The 15,012-nt window shown below is 40.4% G+C and overlaps 1 protein-coding gene across 12 annotated transcripts in view; it reads left to right on the top strand.

The window, feature by feature from the left end:
* BCAS3 (BCAS3 microtubule associated cell migration factor) overlaps window positions 1–15,012 on the top strand; it is a 370,196-nt gene that overhangs the window by 175,038 nt on the left and 180,146 nt on the right. For all 12 annotated transcript variants that reach the window (XM_056357251.1, XM_056357216.1, XM_056357199.1 and 9 more), the window contains exon 22: window positions 471–568. In XM_056357251.1, the coding sequence (XP_056213226.1) occupies window positions 471–568 (98 nt within the window). The remainder of the gene's footprint in view (window positions 1–470; window positions 569–15,012) is intronic.

Raw genomic sequence — 15,012 nt, forward strand, 5'->3', positions numbered from 1 at the left:
CCATAAGTAAGGATGTAGCTTTCAAATACATTAATTTTTTTAAACTGTATATATGTATACATATGCAGAAAGAAAGCAGAATTTTTTTAAAAAATAATACAGATATATATTACAAAAGGAATAGACAATTACAAATGTGTCTTTTCTCCTAAACTGACGAAGAAAATGCTGCTGTTCTGGAGGGTGATAGAAGCTTTGTAACCAGTTAGGGTAGGGCGAGCTTTCGCCTTCGAGGCTTGCTGAGAGAGACTTTGGGGATCTTTACTCTGTGTAGACTCTCAATCTGTCTCTGGGTGGATTATCCAGGTTTTGGCTCCACAAAGCAAAGGAATACAAAAGTTTTTCAAAGGTTGCCCGATTTAAAAATAAACAGTTGCTTAATTGGTTCAGGTGATTCAGGTTTGTGCTTTAATTAGAGCCCTTCTGAGCAACGGTTTTGACACAGGTGTTAACTATAACTTACTATTTAGGATTCAGCCAGTTCGTTCAGAACCTGTTAGTATGCCGGGGTCACCACGTCCAGTTTCTGATCGCAGAGGAGTTTCAACAGTGATCGATGCTACTTCAGGTAGAAACATGTTGATTTCGTGTTTTCTTTGATATTCGTGCCATTCAGCAATCTTGTCTTTTTTTGTCTGGTAACATGTTTACTAACCATTACCTTATACTTAAAAGGATATTGTGATTTTCAGCTGCACAATAGGGTAAGTGCTATCTTATACAAATACTTACTGAAAGCTACCTTAATGATGTCTTTTTTTTCCTCTTACCACTCAAATCTGAAGTCACAGCATTGTGGTGAGATATGAACACAATATTTACATTAAGTTTAACATGAGCTATAGAATGCTAAGAACTGCCTGAACTAAAAAGTAGAACGTTTGCAAATACTAACATTGAAATGCTCTTATTAATGAATGCCTAAAGCGTAGAATATTATGGTTCCATCTCATTTATAAAATAGCTTTCATTGAAATGTAATCATAAGTGTAATTGATTTCTGTGAACAGTCAGGACAACAGGATAGTTTAGCTAATGTTTGTGTAATAGGCACATTTTCACTAGTCCGCTCTGAAAGAGTGTGTAAATTTAATATTACAGTGATTATGTTTATCAACATAGTAATATATGACTATGAGGCTTTTTTTTTTTTTCCCCCCTCTTAGTGGTGGGGTATAGTCTGTATAAAGAAACAAGGACAGCAGAGCTTTATATTCTAGTACAGCTGTATAGTGTCTGAAGGGTTCACACAGCAGGATTTTGTCAAATAAAATCTCTCACAAGTAGAATTATTAAACACACAGCATTAGTCAAACAGTCAAGTCAGAGAGGATTTTAATCTTTAGCGATTTGAAAATCCCTGGAGGCTGCTGATTGGATTGAGGTTAAACTGTAAAAAGAGACTGTAACACATACAGAAACTGGTTTCTGAAGGTTGTTTTAAAGGGAGTTAAAAGCTCCTGTTCCAGGCTCTGTTTGCTATTGATATAAATTCAGAGTCCAAGGTACTGCATTGTTTGCCAAATTAATTTATTTGGGTATTACAGGATATTCCTTAGATATGTTTATAACTGAGCTCAATAATAACTACATTTACTTTTGATATTGAGGATTTTCATTTTAAATTCCATTTCCAAATATTTAAAATTTGTTACATTAATTCACCTTGAGTTTAGACAAACATTTGATGCTGGTTGTTTAAAAGGAATTTTATTTGGTTTACTACATGACAAAGTAATTTTTAAAATATTTTTTTTATACAGAAGAAAACATAAAGGCATCAGTTCTGATTATTTTTTTTTTTTTACTAGTTCATATATGCCTATTACCCCGAAAGCTTACAAGCTTGAATCGTAGGAGTGCTTCTGTCTGTGCATCTGACACTTCAGATCCAGAGTGATTAATGGCATAGCTCTTCCTCACTATCAATGTGGTAATGCCAGCTGATACAGATAGAGAGATCTGGGTTATCAGGATGGGGATGTTTTTTTTTCTCTTGGGTATGAACGGAGCAGTGCCATTACCTATAGCAGGGATATATAACAATTCTGAAATGTAACCATAACGCGTTCTAAAATGGTGTTACTCCATCTACAATAGAAGCAGCAAAACACATAGGGCTGTACCTGTTCTATGCTAAACAGCCTTTCCTGAAGTGTGGATGGGGCCTTAATGTGAAATGGCTCATGTGAATGTGATGAAGCTCTATTGGTAATGCCTTTAACATGTGTGTCCATATTAAAATTGCCAAAGTCAATTGCATACATTGTTATGACACTGAAAATATATTTACTGTACAGCAGTGACTCAGTTTTGTTATAACACCTCATAAGTTTTTTACAAACAATACATGGGTTTTGTTAGGGACATGCTGATAGCAGTACTTTATTTAACTTCACTGCCAGAGAGTTTGAGTGAATTGAGTTTTGATTCAGGGACTTTACCATCTATTTGTGGTTTGCATATTGCCCAATCCCTGTCCTTTCCCATGCAGAAATTCTTGGTCCAGATTTAGGGTAACTATGCCAGATTATGTGTGATGGTATAGGGGTGTGAATTCTGCTGCAGAGTAGAGGAGACACAAGCAAAAAACATACGCTGTCTTTTGAAATCTCTTGCTGTTGTGACGAAGCCCAGCAAAGGGAAGAGGAGTACTTTTACTCGCTTTCGGCTCTTCTCACCTTTAAAGATGTGCAGGAAATGGCATTAATCTCACCTTTGAATCTACAGGTTTTATTTTTGATGGATGACACTGCATTTTTTTGTGTTATAGTCCACTACTGTAAGTATTCTCATTTCCTGCTATTACTAAGGCTTGCCCTAAATGGCTTACATTCTTTATGGAAAACAAATTTATTGGAAGATACATTTTTAGGTTTTAAGGATTTTTAAGTAGGTCATAAATTTTTACTGCCTAAACTGAACCAGGAAGTGATTCTTCAGTTATGACCCATGCATTCAAGTCTGTTGCACTTTATGAAGATGCTTATCTGGCTGTTTGATTGCCTGTTGCTCAGAGATACCACCAGCGTGGCGCCTCCTCTTATCTAACTCCATCGCTTGTTATTTCTATCAAAAGATTTCAAGTACATGTTTATCATCTTCCATTATTCTTCTGCCGTTCTTGATAGCTTCCTTCCTTCTCCCCTGTTGGTGACAACTCTGTTGTTGTGTTCGATGAGAAATTTGTGTAATTATCTTAATCATGATTTTCACATTTCTGCAGAACTATGGTATACAAATTACAATACTCTCTGGCAAGATCATTTGCAAAAACCTTCATTTAAAAAATACAAAATTCTAATACTGTTATGAATAGTGACAATTTGCAATGGCTTTTTCAAGGTGGATGGCTGTATCTGTAAAGATTACTTGGATAAGTTTAAAAAATGCATATTTTAATGTGGTTATCTTGACTTAAAATTCTCCTAAGATACTGTTCTCTGGGTTCTTTTGTGGGGTGGGGTTGTTGGGTTTTAAGTCAGATCTTTAGGGAAAGTTTGCACAAATGTAGTCACCTAAAGCTACTGGACGTTTGTCCCTCAATGCACATATTCTAGGCATGTGCATCATAGCGAGAATATACCCTCAAGGATTAAATGCACTGTAATTCCAGATGCTATTCCAGATTGGCAGTTAGAAATGTTAAAGGGACTACACTGAGTGTAAATCTTTAGAAAGCAGGAAGCCTTTGATGATAATGCAGCAAAATAACCACTGCTGTACGCATAGAAAATGCACACTGTGTGTAGCAAGCGGGTGCATGTGCGTCTCTGTGTCCATCGTTCCCGAAGAAGTGCCGAGGCTGTCGGCTGGGTGTTTTGGGTTCAGCAGAGGTGGGGTACATCTTAGTAAGTCAGGTTCCATGTAAGACTTTATTAGACACTAGAGATGAAGGAGAAACCTTACAAGTGCCCTGTCTGCAGGAGATGCTGCAGCTGAAGGTCACACTCTTTAGACAACCTAAACCATTGGACCCTGAGACAGAAATCTGTAGAGCAACAAAAAATATATTTGTTGCTGAATGACCTGGCAGTGTTTTGGAAGACCACTCTGTGGGCACAGCTTGAAAACTTTCCATTACCTGTACACATTGAATGCTCTTCCTTACTTTGACGTGTTGAGCATTAGATATGAATTTCTGTAGCTGAGGATACCTACAGAATGATGGAGACTAATCTAGAAACTATCACCATAGGCTAGACATGTAATTGAGAATTTCCAGGCACCTTTTTGAATTTTTATACTATAACCTGTGGATGAATGATGCATGTCATATATGTATATACCTGAAAAAAACAGCTATGACCAGATAGAACTCTACTACTACTAATACAGAAATTGAAGGGTATAAGAAGGTTAGGATATCTGTATGGAAAAAACAACTCAGAACTTTCAGAAATAGAAAACCTCTAGAGAAAGGATTTTGCAGCAGTTCCTAATCACAGTAAATTTGATCACAGCTGTATTGAGTCTGTAAGGGCAAGCGTTTCCCTTAAACTGTAACAAATGTGTTGTAGGGCTCAGGTACTCAGGTATGCTCAGTCATAGCTGTTAATTCAATCCTGCTTAGTTTTTTTTTTTAAAAAAAAAAAGTGTGTCCATCTGTGTGCGTGTTTATGAAAAGCCCTGTTTATTCCCTCATACAAAGAGGTTTTTGACACTTGCCCATCAGTGAAATAAAGATTTTGTTGCATTGCTAGCAGAGTGGGAGAACATAGACAAAGAAGTCTGATCTCTGTTTTGCATCAACCTTTTCCTTTCCTGCTCAGGGGAGATCTCCGTTTGTTGCTTAGGACAAATAGAGAAGTTAGAGTGGGAAGGATTTTAATGAATAAAACTAAGTTGTAGAAGAAAAAGATCCTGAGCCATTTTTTCCTCTTTGATTGTGCATGGGGCAGGGGGGAACCCTTATGTTTTTACCTAAAACATGGCATGTGCTGTGCCGCTTAGGGATGCGCGCATCATTTTTTAATGAAGATTGTTTATTACTGTTGTATGAAACTGATAATACTGAGCTCTGTTCTGGTTACTTCAATCAATGCCCACTTAAAATCGGCTTGTAATTTAGTACTTCCCTTTCTTTTGTGTGCAACTGGCTGGTCATGGACAGATAGCTTGTTGCCTGCAGAGGGATTAATGAACAGAAGAATTGTACTCAGGTTTTGTGGGGGAGGCAGTTTGCCTCCCCTCCCTCCCTCCCCTATGCCTGTGAAGGATCTTTTATTGTTCTTCACCACACCTGTGAGATAGGGACCATGGGACAAATTCTTACTGTCCAGCAATGCTCTCTCGTGGAATTTAATAAACACTTCTGCTGTCACACCTTAAACCATCTGAGCTCTTTTCTGTTGTATGCACAATCAAATATTTATTCCCAAATGCTGTACACCAGAAAGTGCTGCCTTGGAGTAGCAGAGATCAGTTATTCAGGTAGTAAAGATGTGTGAATGCAGCTGGCAGATGAAGTCACCAACATTATGAATTCCCAGGCTGTCCTTACTGCCACAGGCAATAACTGACAGGGCTGAGCGGTGGCTGGTCTCCTGTTACGGGCACTGGTAGGGCCAGGGAGGCCTGGCGTCATGGATACTTGAGCTGCCGTTCTTGTGCTTGAGTGGAGCCGGGCAGCGCTGGAGGGTCCTTGTTGCAGAGAGATGTAATCAATATGGTCTGGAGTCCTTGACCCGAACCTGTAATTACCTGGATGGTATAAAGGTAGTTTGTTGTTGCAGATAGAGATTGCACTCAGATCCTTTGAGTATAATGCTGAGCTTTGAAGCCAAGGAAGAGATTTGGCCCTTGGTCTATTCTTTGCAGCAACTGAGAGTTTTTAACAATGGCCCTATAACAAGCGGTTCTTAAAGGGCATCACCTGTTTAGTAACAGCAAAACTGCGTACTCAGCGCTGCATACTTGGTACTTCTGCGTTCTGTCAGCTTCAATTTCAACGAGTTTAACTTATGGTTTTTTCCTGGAATAACTTGTGAGCCATTTCTGTTAATATCAGACCCATTTAAAACATGTATTAGGTTACTTATCTGGAAAACATTTTTCCTAGAATAGTGATATCATGTGGGATGTATCAGGTATTTTTGTTTTCTCAGTGCAGTAGCATGTGTTTGCATGTGCTCATCCTCTCTCCATCCTATTTGTCCACATTGACAAATGTGTGTGCGCGCCTGAGCTGCATAATACAAAATTCTGCTACTTAGAACTTTTTCAACTTGATTTATTTCATCTAATTTGAGAAAATGTTTTCTGATGATTTTTGAAGAGAGCCTTAAGACAGAACTGACTTCAACAGGCTCCAAGATGCCAGTGCAGTATACATGATTACATTTAGAAACAGCTATGCCCTATAGACTGTGGAAATACAAAGAGAAATTAAAATGACCTGACACTACTGACTGGGCACTTGCTGCTGGATCAGTGCCTGGCTTGGGAAAAGACTCAGCTGCAGGGATACATGGAGTAGCATTAATGTCTTGAAACACTGGTGGGTGTTTTCTGTAGGCAGGGGAAGTATACTGGAGAGGACAAGCATGGGAACAGTGACTGAAAGGCAGCAGAATCTTTATATAGTCATTTGTTTTTGCCTCCCTGTGATGGTTGTGGGTGTGTTAGTCATTTAGTTCAGGAGATGGGAACTTGTTCTGCGCAGCATGGTGTAGTGATGTGTGGTAGCTGATACTCTGTTAGTGACAGAGGAGACTGTTGTTCGCTATGCCGGTTTGCCTTTGCTTTAGCTGAGGAGGCTCATAGTAATTGAAACAATCGCTTCTAAGGTGGTTGCGCTTTGACACATAGATGAGTATCAGTTTAAAAAAATCGTGCAATGTGCAAGTTAGTTTCATAGATGCAATTGAAAATCAACATTTTTCTAGATGCAGCTACGTTAGGTTGAATTTGACTTCAAACTTCAAGGCGCTTAATTCCCCAAAGGCTGATTATCTTGTTCATCTTGCCAATGTGATTTTTGATAGTTCACAGGGGACTTTGACAAACAAGAAACCCAGCAATTTCCATGCTGATGCTATAGCTACATGAAAGCCTAACTTTGACCTAACCGACATAACCAAATATAGGTAGTGGGGTTTTTCTTTGTACGTGAAGGCGAGCTGCAGCGAGCCCTCCAGGGGCCGTGTTACTGGCCGCTGGTGCAGTCCACTGCTGCTCGAAGACAGTTGTTCTCATGTCACACAACCTGCTTGACGCATGTACCAGTGGTCCATTAATGCAGGCGGTGGAGTGTCTTAATTGCCGAAGTGTTGCATACTAACTTTCAGCAGGGGAAGCCACCTTCAGTTCATGTAACGGTTTGTCAACCGAGAAATAGCAGTGTGCTAGAGCATGGTCTGGTCCAAATGTATAAATGCCTTGGATTTTTTCCCCATAAGCAAACAGAAAATTTGCAATAGGTATTTTGCGTATCTGTAGCTAACACAAACTCATTCTGAATGTAAGATTGTCTTATGTACCCCTCGCTTGTCTTTCATTAACAGTTGTTAATGTTCTGTGTAGGTAGCTTTAAAGCTCTGAATAAGTGGAAAGTGCTGATTCTAATCATATCTGACACCACAATCTTCTGTGGAACAACACATGAGCTGAGATTCCCGATGGGCTCCTGTAGGATACAATATTTATTATAGCTTGAGATCTAAGAGCTCCTAGCTACTGTTAAACTTACAAGAGATCCAGAAACCTCAGTGTCTGTACTTGTGTTTTTATAGATTGCACAGAAACAACACACCATTCAGTATCTGCAAAGAAGCATGCTCATTGACATTTCTGCTCATTTTATACAGTGCTTAAAGGAATCGTTTTACAAATCTTGATATTTTTGTAAGTTTGTATTCTAAACTCATCTATTAATCAAGAGCGTTTGAAGTGTTCTCAAAATTATTAGATGCACAATTGAAGAGTATTTGAACATCCATCTGCAAATGCATTTTAGTCAGTATTGTTTCAGGGAAAGCTTTTCAGTTTTGCAGTTTTAGAACAGACATTTTTATTTAATTATTTCACTAAATTAGGCTATCCTTTGAAGTGTTTGCTTACTGTTTGCTTTGAAAAACCTCTAAATATGCTTCATTATTTCTTGTTGCAAGTGTATCTCCTCCACTCTGCACTACAGTCTCTGTCAGATGCTAGGTTTCTAATGACCAGGATTGCTTGCTGGTTCTGATCCTCTTGAGATCCTCCAGCATGTCCTCCCTTGCTTTCAGGAACTGTTCCAGAACATCAGCCGTTGTCCTCAGGGCTCTGCGGACTCTTCCTTTTGTCTCTCAGCTTCCTCCTGCCTGTGAAATACCTGTAGAGGCTTGATGTCCGTGTCCCTAGAGCACAGCAACTACCTGAATACTATAGGTTGTGATGGCCTCTTCAGAGCGATTGAATCTGTAGATGTAAAACCGGGTATGAAGCAGTGTCTGAAGAATGTTTTTTGGGTTTGGTTTTTCAAGGTCTGTTGGAAGTGTTGTAGCAGCTGCTAGGCAAAGTCTCCTAGTTTCGTACTGAATCCTGAATATTATTTTTTTTTGTCTAGTCCCATCTTTGTTAGATGGCAGAAATAGTTTTTAAAGTATGGTGGCTTGTTTGTAATTCTTGCTTTTTTCCAAGTAATGAGATAAGAGTGCTGCATTTTAAATCAAAACGCACAAAAAGGAAGGAGAAACTGAGGAGGGAGTTGATGAGCTGCTGATTTAGGGTACAGCCATAGAGCTCTCAGCTGTGCAGCATGTGAGCTGGCCACCAGTATCATACCAAGAAATTACTTTCAATGTGAATTGCTAATTTTCCTCTCGCTCGTACTTCCTCATACTACAGATAATGGGGTTTTTTTGGTTTTGGTTTGTTGTGGGGTTTTTTTGTTTGTTTGGTTGGTTTTTTTTGTATGGATAATACTTTACTATGTAATAATTGAAATGATCGAGGCTTACTATTTCCAGAGCCACAACAAATTGTTCTTTGGTCAATTACCACAGGTTTAATGTCTCATTTCAGAGCTCATCTGGTCCAGTCCACTGCTTGTGGTGGAAAGACTCTGCACAGTCTGTATCTGTACTGAAACAGCTTTAAAAAAGAACATCAAGTCCGCACATGTGGCTGTTTGTGGGTTTTTTAGTGGATGTCAGCATATGCACCTATTTTCACCATTGTTAATCCAAAATTGGCAGGTTTTAGCTATTGTTCATTGGAGTATTAATATAGACGACTGAACAGAAGTGTGGGTTTAGGTATATGCCATATAAAACTGAGCTATTTGGCATGATAAATGAGCTAGGCATTTGATCTGTTTTAAGGTGGAGTTTAATACTTCGTGGGTGTGATTACAATCACAGCCTTCTCACTCTGTCTTCTCCTTGCTGAAGTAAGGATGTTCTCAGATGGAAATAAATATTTATATCTAAGTTGAAATATAGTCTGTTGGTACTTACTTGTATATATTTTATTGCTTCAATGACGTAAGGGGTAAAAAAACAGATGGAAAATATTTTGTTTTTCTTAATTATCCCATACTGTGAAATACCCATCAGTTTGCAGTTGTCTTGGCTCCTCCCCCTGCCTTGGACTCCATTCCTGGCATGACCCCAGCCAGTTTTTTAATAGTGCTTTATCTGCTGCTTGCATTGCTTTCACTTTTTATTACAACCAAAGCTAAACTGGGGACCGGTTAGTACTCTAGCTATGGGCGGAGTGCTGCAAAAAGCCAAAGCTGGTGCCAGCGAGCACCGGTGAGCTGGGAAGGGGAGCGCGGGGTGAAAGGAGCCCCTGTTCATCACCATCTTCCTCCTCTCATCACCATCTTCCTCCTCAGCTGGTTCTTGTGAGCAAGTACGGAGTTGCTGGCTGTGCCTCCAGCTGTGGGCGCTCTGCAAATAGGAGATCTCTTACAGTCTTGACCGCTGCTGGGGACAGCCTGCCTGAGGCTTGCCTCCTTCCAAAAAGAATGCAGAGTCTTAGGGGGAGCACAGAAAGCTAAGTGCTTTGTGTACATAAACCTTCCTGTGCTGTTGCCCTTGGAAAGGTGAAAACAAGCAGGTCGAAATCAGTAAATGACAGAAAGCAGATTTGGGATTACTCACATCATTAGCACAGGGTTTCTCCAGGTAAGAGAAGTGCTATATGAGCCTCTCTTGCGTTTATGTGCAGGGCATGGTCCTTTAAAACGGAGCAAGAACGGGGAAAAGAAAAAGGTGGTAATATGACTAACATATGGGTTTGCTGGAGTTTGGCTGCAGATTTAAGGCCTCAGAGTGGATTCCTGGGGCCTTCGTATGCTATCCCAAAACCAACACGAAGGCCTTTCCAAATATATTTTATAAACTCTGATTGTAATAGTCCTATCAAAAATCCCCTGTCCCCAGGTCAAGTGGGATGCAGGCCCTCCTCTTCTGAAATCCCAGGCTTGCCAAGTCTCTCTTGCCTGCTGTTTCCCTCCAACAGCGGGCAGCCCTTTGTGCCTCCTGTGCCGGGCGTGCTGTGTAGAATACCTATAGGGGCGTCCAGCACAGCTGCTTTCCCTTGAGCTCACATCTGCTCGAAGCGCGGGACCTACACACGCTTGCTTGCCTGGGCGTTTGTCCCAGATGCAGCTGGCCCTGGCTGTGCACAGCCCACCTGTATTGCTGGATTAATCATAGAATTCGCAAGGCTTTGGCACAGAAACCAAATGCTTGCTTGTGTGTATCTGGTTGGGTTTGAGCATTAGTTTTGGTAACCAGCTCCGTCATTGTCTTTTGCATTACTTACCCTTTGCTCCAAGTTATGGTACCGTTGATGTAAGTAGGGCAGAATAGGAACTGGAAACTGTAATTCGTAGCCTCTTTTAATGTTAGGACCCTTCAGAAAGTCCTGACTATGCTACTATGGGAAAGGAAGCCTCTAGGCAAGTATACGTATGTATTTTCACCTTGCTGTAAAAAAGCAATAGAAGCCAGTGTTGTAGTAAGGATCTTGCTAGCTCTTTGCTACCAGGACAATTTCCATTAATTGAAAAAGTACCTCTTCAGACTTTCACCTATATTGTTTACAGCATTGTATGCTGAGCAAATCACCGTGTGCTGTACTGTTTGACTGTCATTTAAAATACATTTTAAAAGTAAGCATAACATCCTCAGAACTTATTTGTGATTGAATGTCAAATTCACTAAATGACTGTAGATCATCTACGAGGTTGTTTGTGTTGCTAGTGGATTTTTTTAAAAAAACAGAAAGTTGCCATGAAAGAATTTGGAGAAGAAAACAGTGTCTTGTATTAGTCTTTTGGTTTTGGTGTTTCTAGTTAAGCTTTAAAAAACACCAAACCAACAGCAACAAGCAGTATGCAGTGAAACACTTACATGGAAGTACATTTTACCACTGAAGTTAGATAAAAAATTCACTATCATAAGCGAACCATTTCCCCCTTGATTTGTGTCCAAAATACGAGGGAAAGCCTTGCAGAAGCATTATGTATTTTACAAAAGAACATATGCATGCATTTTAATCATTTACATTTCATCCTTGCTTTCTCTTATTTTTAACTCTGGTGAATGACAGAATGTTTGGAAAACCAAGGTTGAAAGCAAAGTTTAAACTTTCATGCGCAATAAGATAAACTGTAAGCAGTGCTTCACTATTACATGATTTTATTTCAAAGTTTTGCTGATGCCTTTTCCTTTCTCTCCAATGAAACCTGTGACTGAAACTTTGGGAATCTGGCTTGCAAAAAAAAAAAACAAAAACCACCACTGCAGTTGGTTTGTGCTGGTCCTACAGTGCCTGCAAAGAAAGAGAAGCCATCCTTACTGATCTTCGGGTAAATGCTCAACCATGTGCTTAAAGATGCTCTGGGTCAGGGCTCAGTGGACTTTCATCGTTAGGCAGTATCAAATATTCCTCACACTATAAAATCAGTTTTGATAAGGGGGTGAGGAGGGGAGGATAGAGGGGAGCCAGCTCTGCCTGGTGCAATACCCTGACATGAGTACTTCACAGCACTCCCCTGCTGTATGTTAAACTGGCCACTTGTAACAGATCCACTTATATAGTGGCTAGCTGAAAAATAATTTGAATTTTGGGTATGATGTTTTGTTTAATGTCCTCAGCAGGCACCACGTCCACATTGCTGTGAGAGGACAAATAAAATACAGCTTTATTGACCTAGTTATAGCCTTTTAATAACACTTCAGTGAAAGATTGTGCATGCCATGAAGTGCTGACCGTGTGCTCTTAAGTGATGTAATGTGACTGAAGTACAGCGATAGCTCAGATGGGTAGCAGCCTCTAGTGCAGGTGAGGGTGCACATGCAGTCTGCCCTCCCTCTCCGAGGGGGCCAGTGAGCTGGGCTGCCAAGGGTAGTGGAAGAGCAGAAGCACAGGGCAGATGTCTCCAAATGATGCTCGGGAGCGGGGTTTGTCACCTCCTTGGCCCTGGCTGTGCCACCCACGGGCCGGCTCCCTGCAGAGCTGCCCAGCCGGCTCAGCACAGTGTTGTCCCACCGTAGGGGTTACAAGACCACAGTGCTGAGACCCGGGCTAGCTCTGTGTGGAGCCAGCTACAGTTTATTAGCTTAGGCTCAGTGCCACGCAGAGACAGATAAACTGCTGCAGACATCGGCTGGCCCTCGATCAGGGTGGCTGCGCGTGGGCCCGTTTCTGTGTGCTAACCACGTGGGACTTCTGGGCTTGTCAGAGTTCAGCACACATAGAGGCCGCAGGATTTATTTGTAGATGTGGATTTGAAAACTAGATATCTACATGTGACTCTCGGATTCAGACTTCAAAATACAGAGTAAATTTCATCCCTAACAGCTTGCGGCAATTTTTTCTCATTGTCTTCACCTTCCAGACTCTCTGTAAGAGTTAAATCCAGAGTTCTTCATTTATTTTGCTAGTAAAGATTGACTTACGATTGAGGATATCGTATGGAGGACCTATAACTTATTTGTGTATCCATCCTTCCATGTTTAAAACCAAGTCAAGAAACTAATGAGGTTACAAAAATATTGCTGATCCTGAAGCAAATACAGTTGGAGAACATATGCTTTGGTTTTACATTTCTGCCTCTAAAAGGTGACATGTCTCGTGTTTGTCATTTAATTTAACATTCTATATATTTTTAAACGGCTGTATGATTTGAAATCTCCAGATGCCATGCTTTATGCTAAATGAGGTTGACAGTTCAGTGATGTGGAAGGCCATTATCTCACCTTTGTGCTTCTAAACTATAGCCACTTGCCTTTGCCTGTTCATAATGCATTTACTGCGTTACAGCGTAGGAATTTTTAACACCTATTGAAAGCATTGAGTAGGTGTGCCATACTGATGAGCGCTTTAAGTGAAAAGCAAGCACTGATGCTGTTCTCAGAGTTCGTGTTCTCTCGTTGCTTGTACTGGGGACTCTGTAAATGACTGATGAACTCCAGTAATAAATGCTGACCGGGGTACTCTGTATTACCATATCACCTTACTCTCAAATTTCACAGTTAATAACAGTTTTCTGTGTTAGTTAGCTGGTAGTTAGGTGGTATCTTTAATATGCCACTGGAAAGTGAGTGTAAGGTGGTCACACGCCAGTGTGGCTTGGTGAGGTGTTTTTTAGATGATATAACCAAGATAACGTGGACTTCCAAGCCACGCTGGGGAAAGACCACTAGATTTTCACACATGCAGTAGAGTCACATTCCTAAATGCTGTGGTCACTCACATTGACTAGTGTATCCTAAAGGAATATGATTTGATTAAAAAAAAAGTGATTTAAAGATAAAACAGTAGAATTGTAGAGGTTTACCTTGAAGTTGATGTACTAAGAAACGCTACTCCCATTTGTAAATAGATTTGTTGATATTATATGTCCTCTCCTGCTGTTTAGTCAGTAGTGAAAGGGGTTTGTGTATTTCCACTATCTTCTGTGAACATAAAAGCTCCAGCACAAAATCTTAGCAGCCAAGAATGTGAGTATTAAAAAAAAAAAAAAAAAAAGTTCCAAGAGATTCCATCTTGTTTTTTGGGGATATCAGTACAATCCCATTCCCATAAATTGAAATCACTCTAAGAATGTATAAATTCTCTATGCCTTGTCCTTTTAAAGGGAAATAGATTCTGTTTCTTTGCATTATTTTGGTGTCATTTCAGAGGACAAGGAATACCCATAGAAACAGAAGTCCTCGTATTCCCCAGCCGCACTCGAGCAGTGAAGCCCAGGCTGCCCTCGGCTGTTGCCAAGCTGTGCCGTCCCTGGCAGTCTCCGTGAGTGCTGGTGCCATGTACGTGCTTCTCTTGACACCCCATCCCGCTGCGTGCCTGAAACATAAGGCCAAATGGGCAGGCTGTGGCTCTCGCCTCCCCTTCTTCTGTTCCCAACAAAGACTCGTGGCATGTCTTGATAAACAGCTCTAAACGGCTCTATCACTACCAACTGGTGCTATCTATACACCAATAAATGAAAATTCAGGCTTTTGTATCCCATTACCGTTGTCCTGAGTCAGCAGGTCTTGTATAGAGTCATTTTTCTATAAACTTGGAAAATGAATAATCATTACTTGGACTGTTAAAGTTCAGTAATACAAGAATAAGTCATAAATATGTCACTTGTATCTTAAAAGCTAACCAGCTAGAAGCTCTCCCTCTTGTCTAATCTGGCCTCCAGTGCCTTTGATCACCATTTTCTCCTTTTTCTCAGCACCGCAGCTAACTTCTTAGTTTTCCACATTTTCCTTTGCCGTTGTGACAGTGTTCTGCTGCAGATTACAGCTGTGCTTAGGCACCATAAGGTTTATATGATTAGTCAGCATTTGGTTTCCATATATAGCAAAAGTACGTCTGGAGAAAATATTCTTATACATATTTCCAGGCAATAGGATCAAAGACCTCTCTAGGTTCTCAATTTTAATTTATCTCTTCTTGCTCGCTGTATAAGGAACATCAAAAAGAACCCATGTTTGCGGGAGGGAAGGGAGCCTTTTGCTGGGTAGCTTTGGGAGCACCATTCATCCATGCCGGCTTCAAATCCTGGCCTTTCTTCCT

The sequence above is a fragment of the Falco biarmicus genome, chromosome 1, assembly GCF_023638135.1.
Source record: "Falco biarmicus isolate bFalBia1 chromosome 1, bFalBia1.pri, whole genome shotgun sequence".
NCBI classification, from domain to species: domain Eukaryota; kingdom Metazoa; phylum Chordata; class Aves; order Falconiformes; family Falconidae; genus Falco; species Falco biarmicus.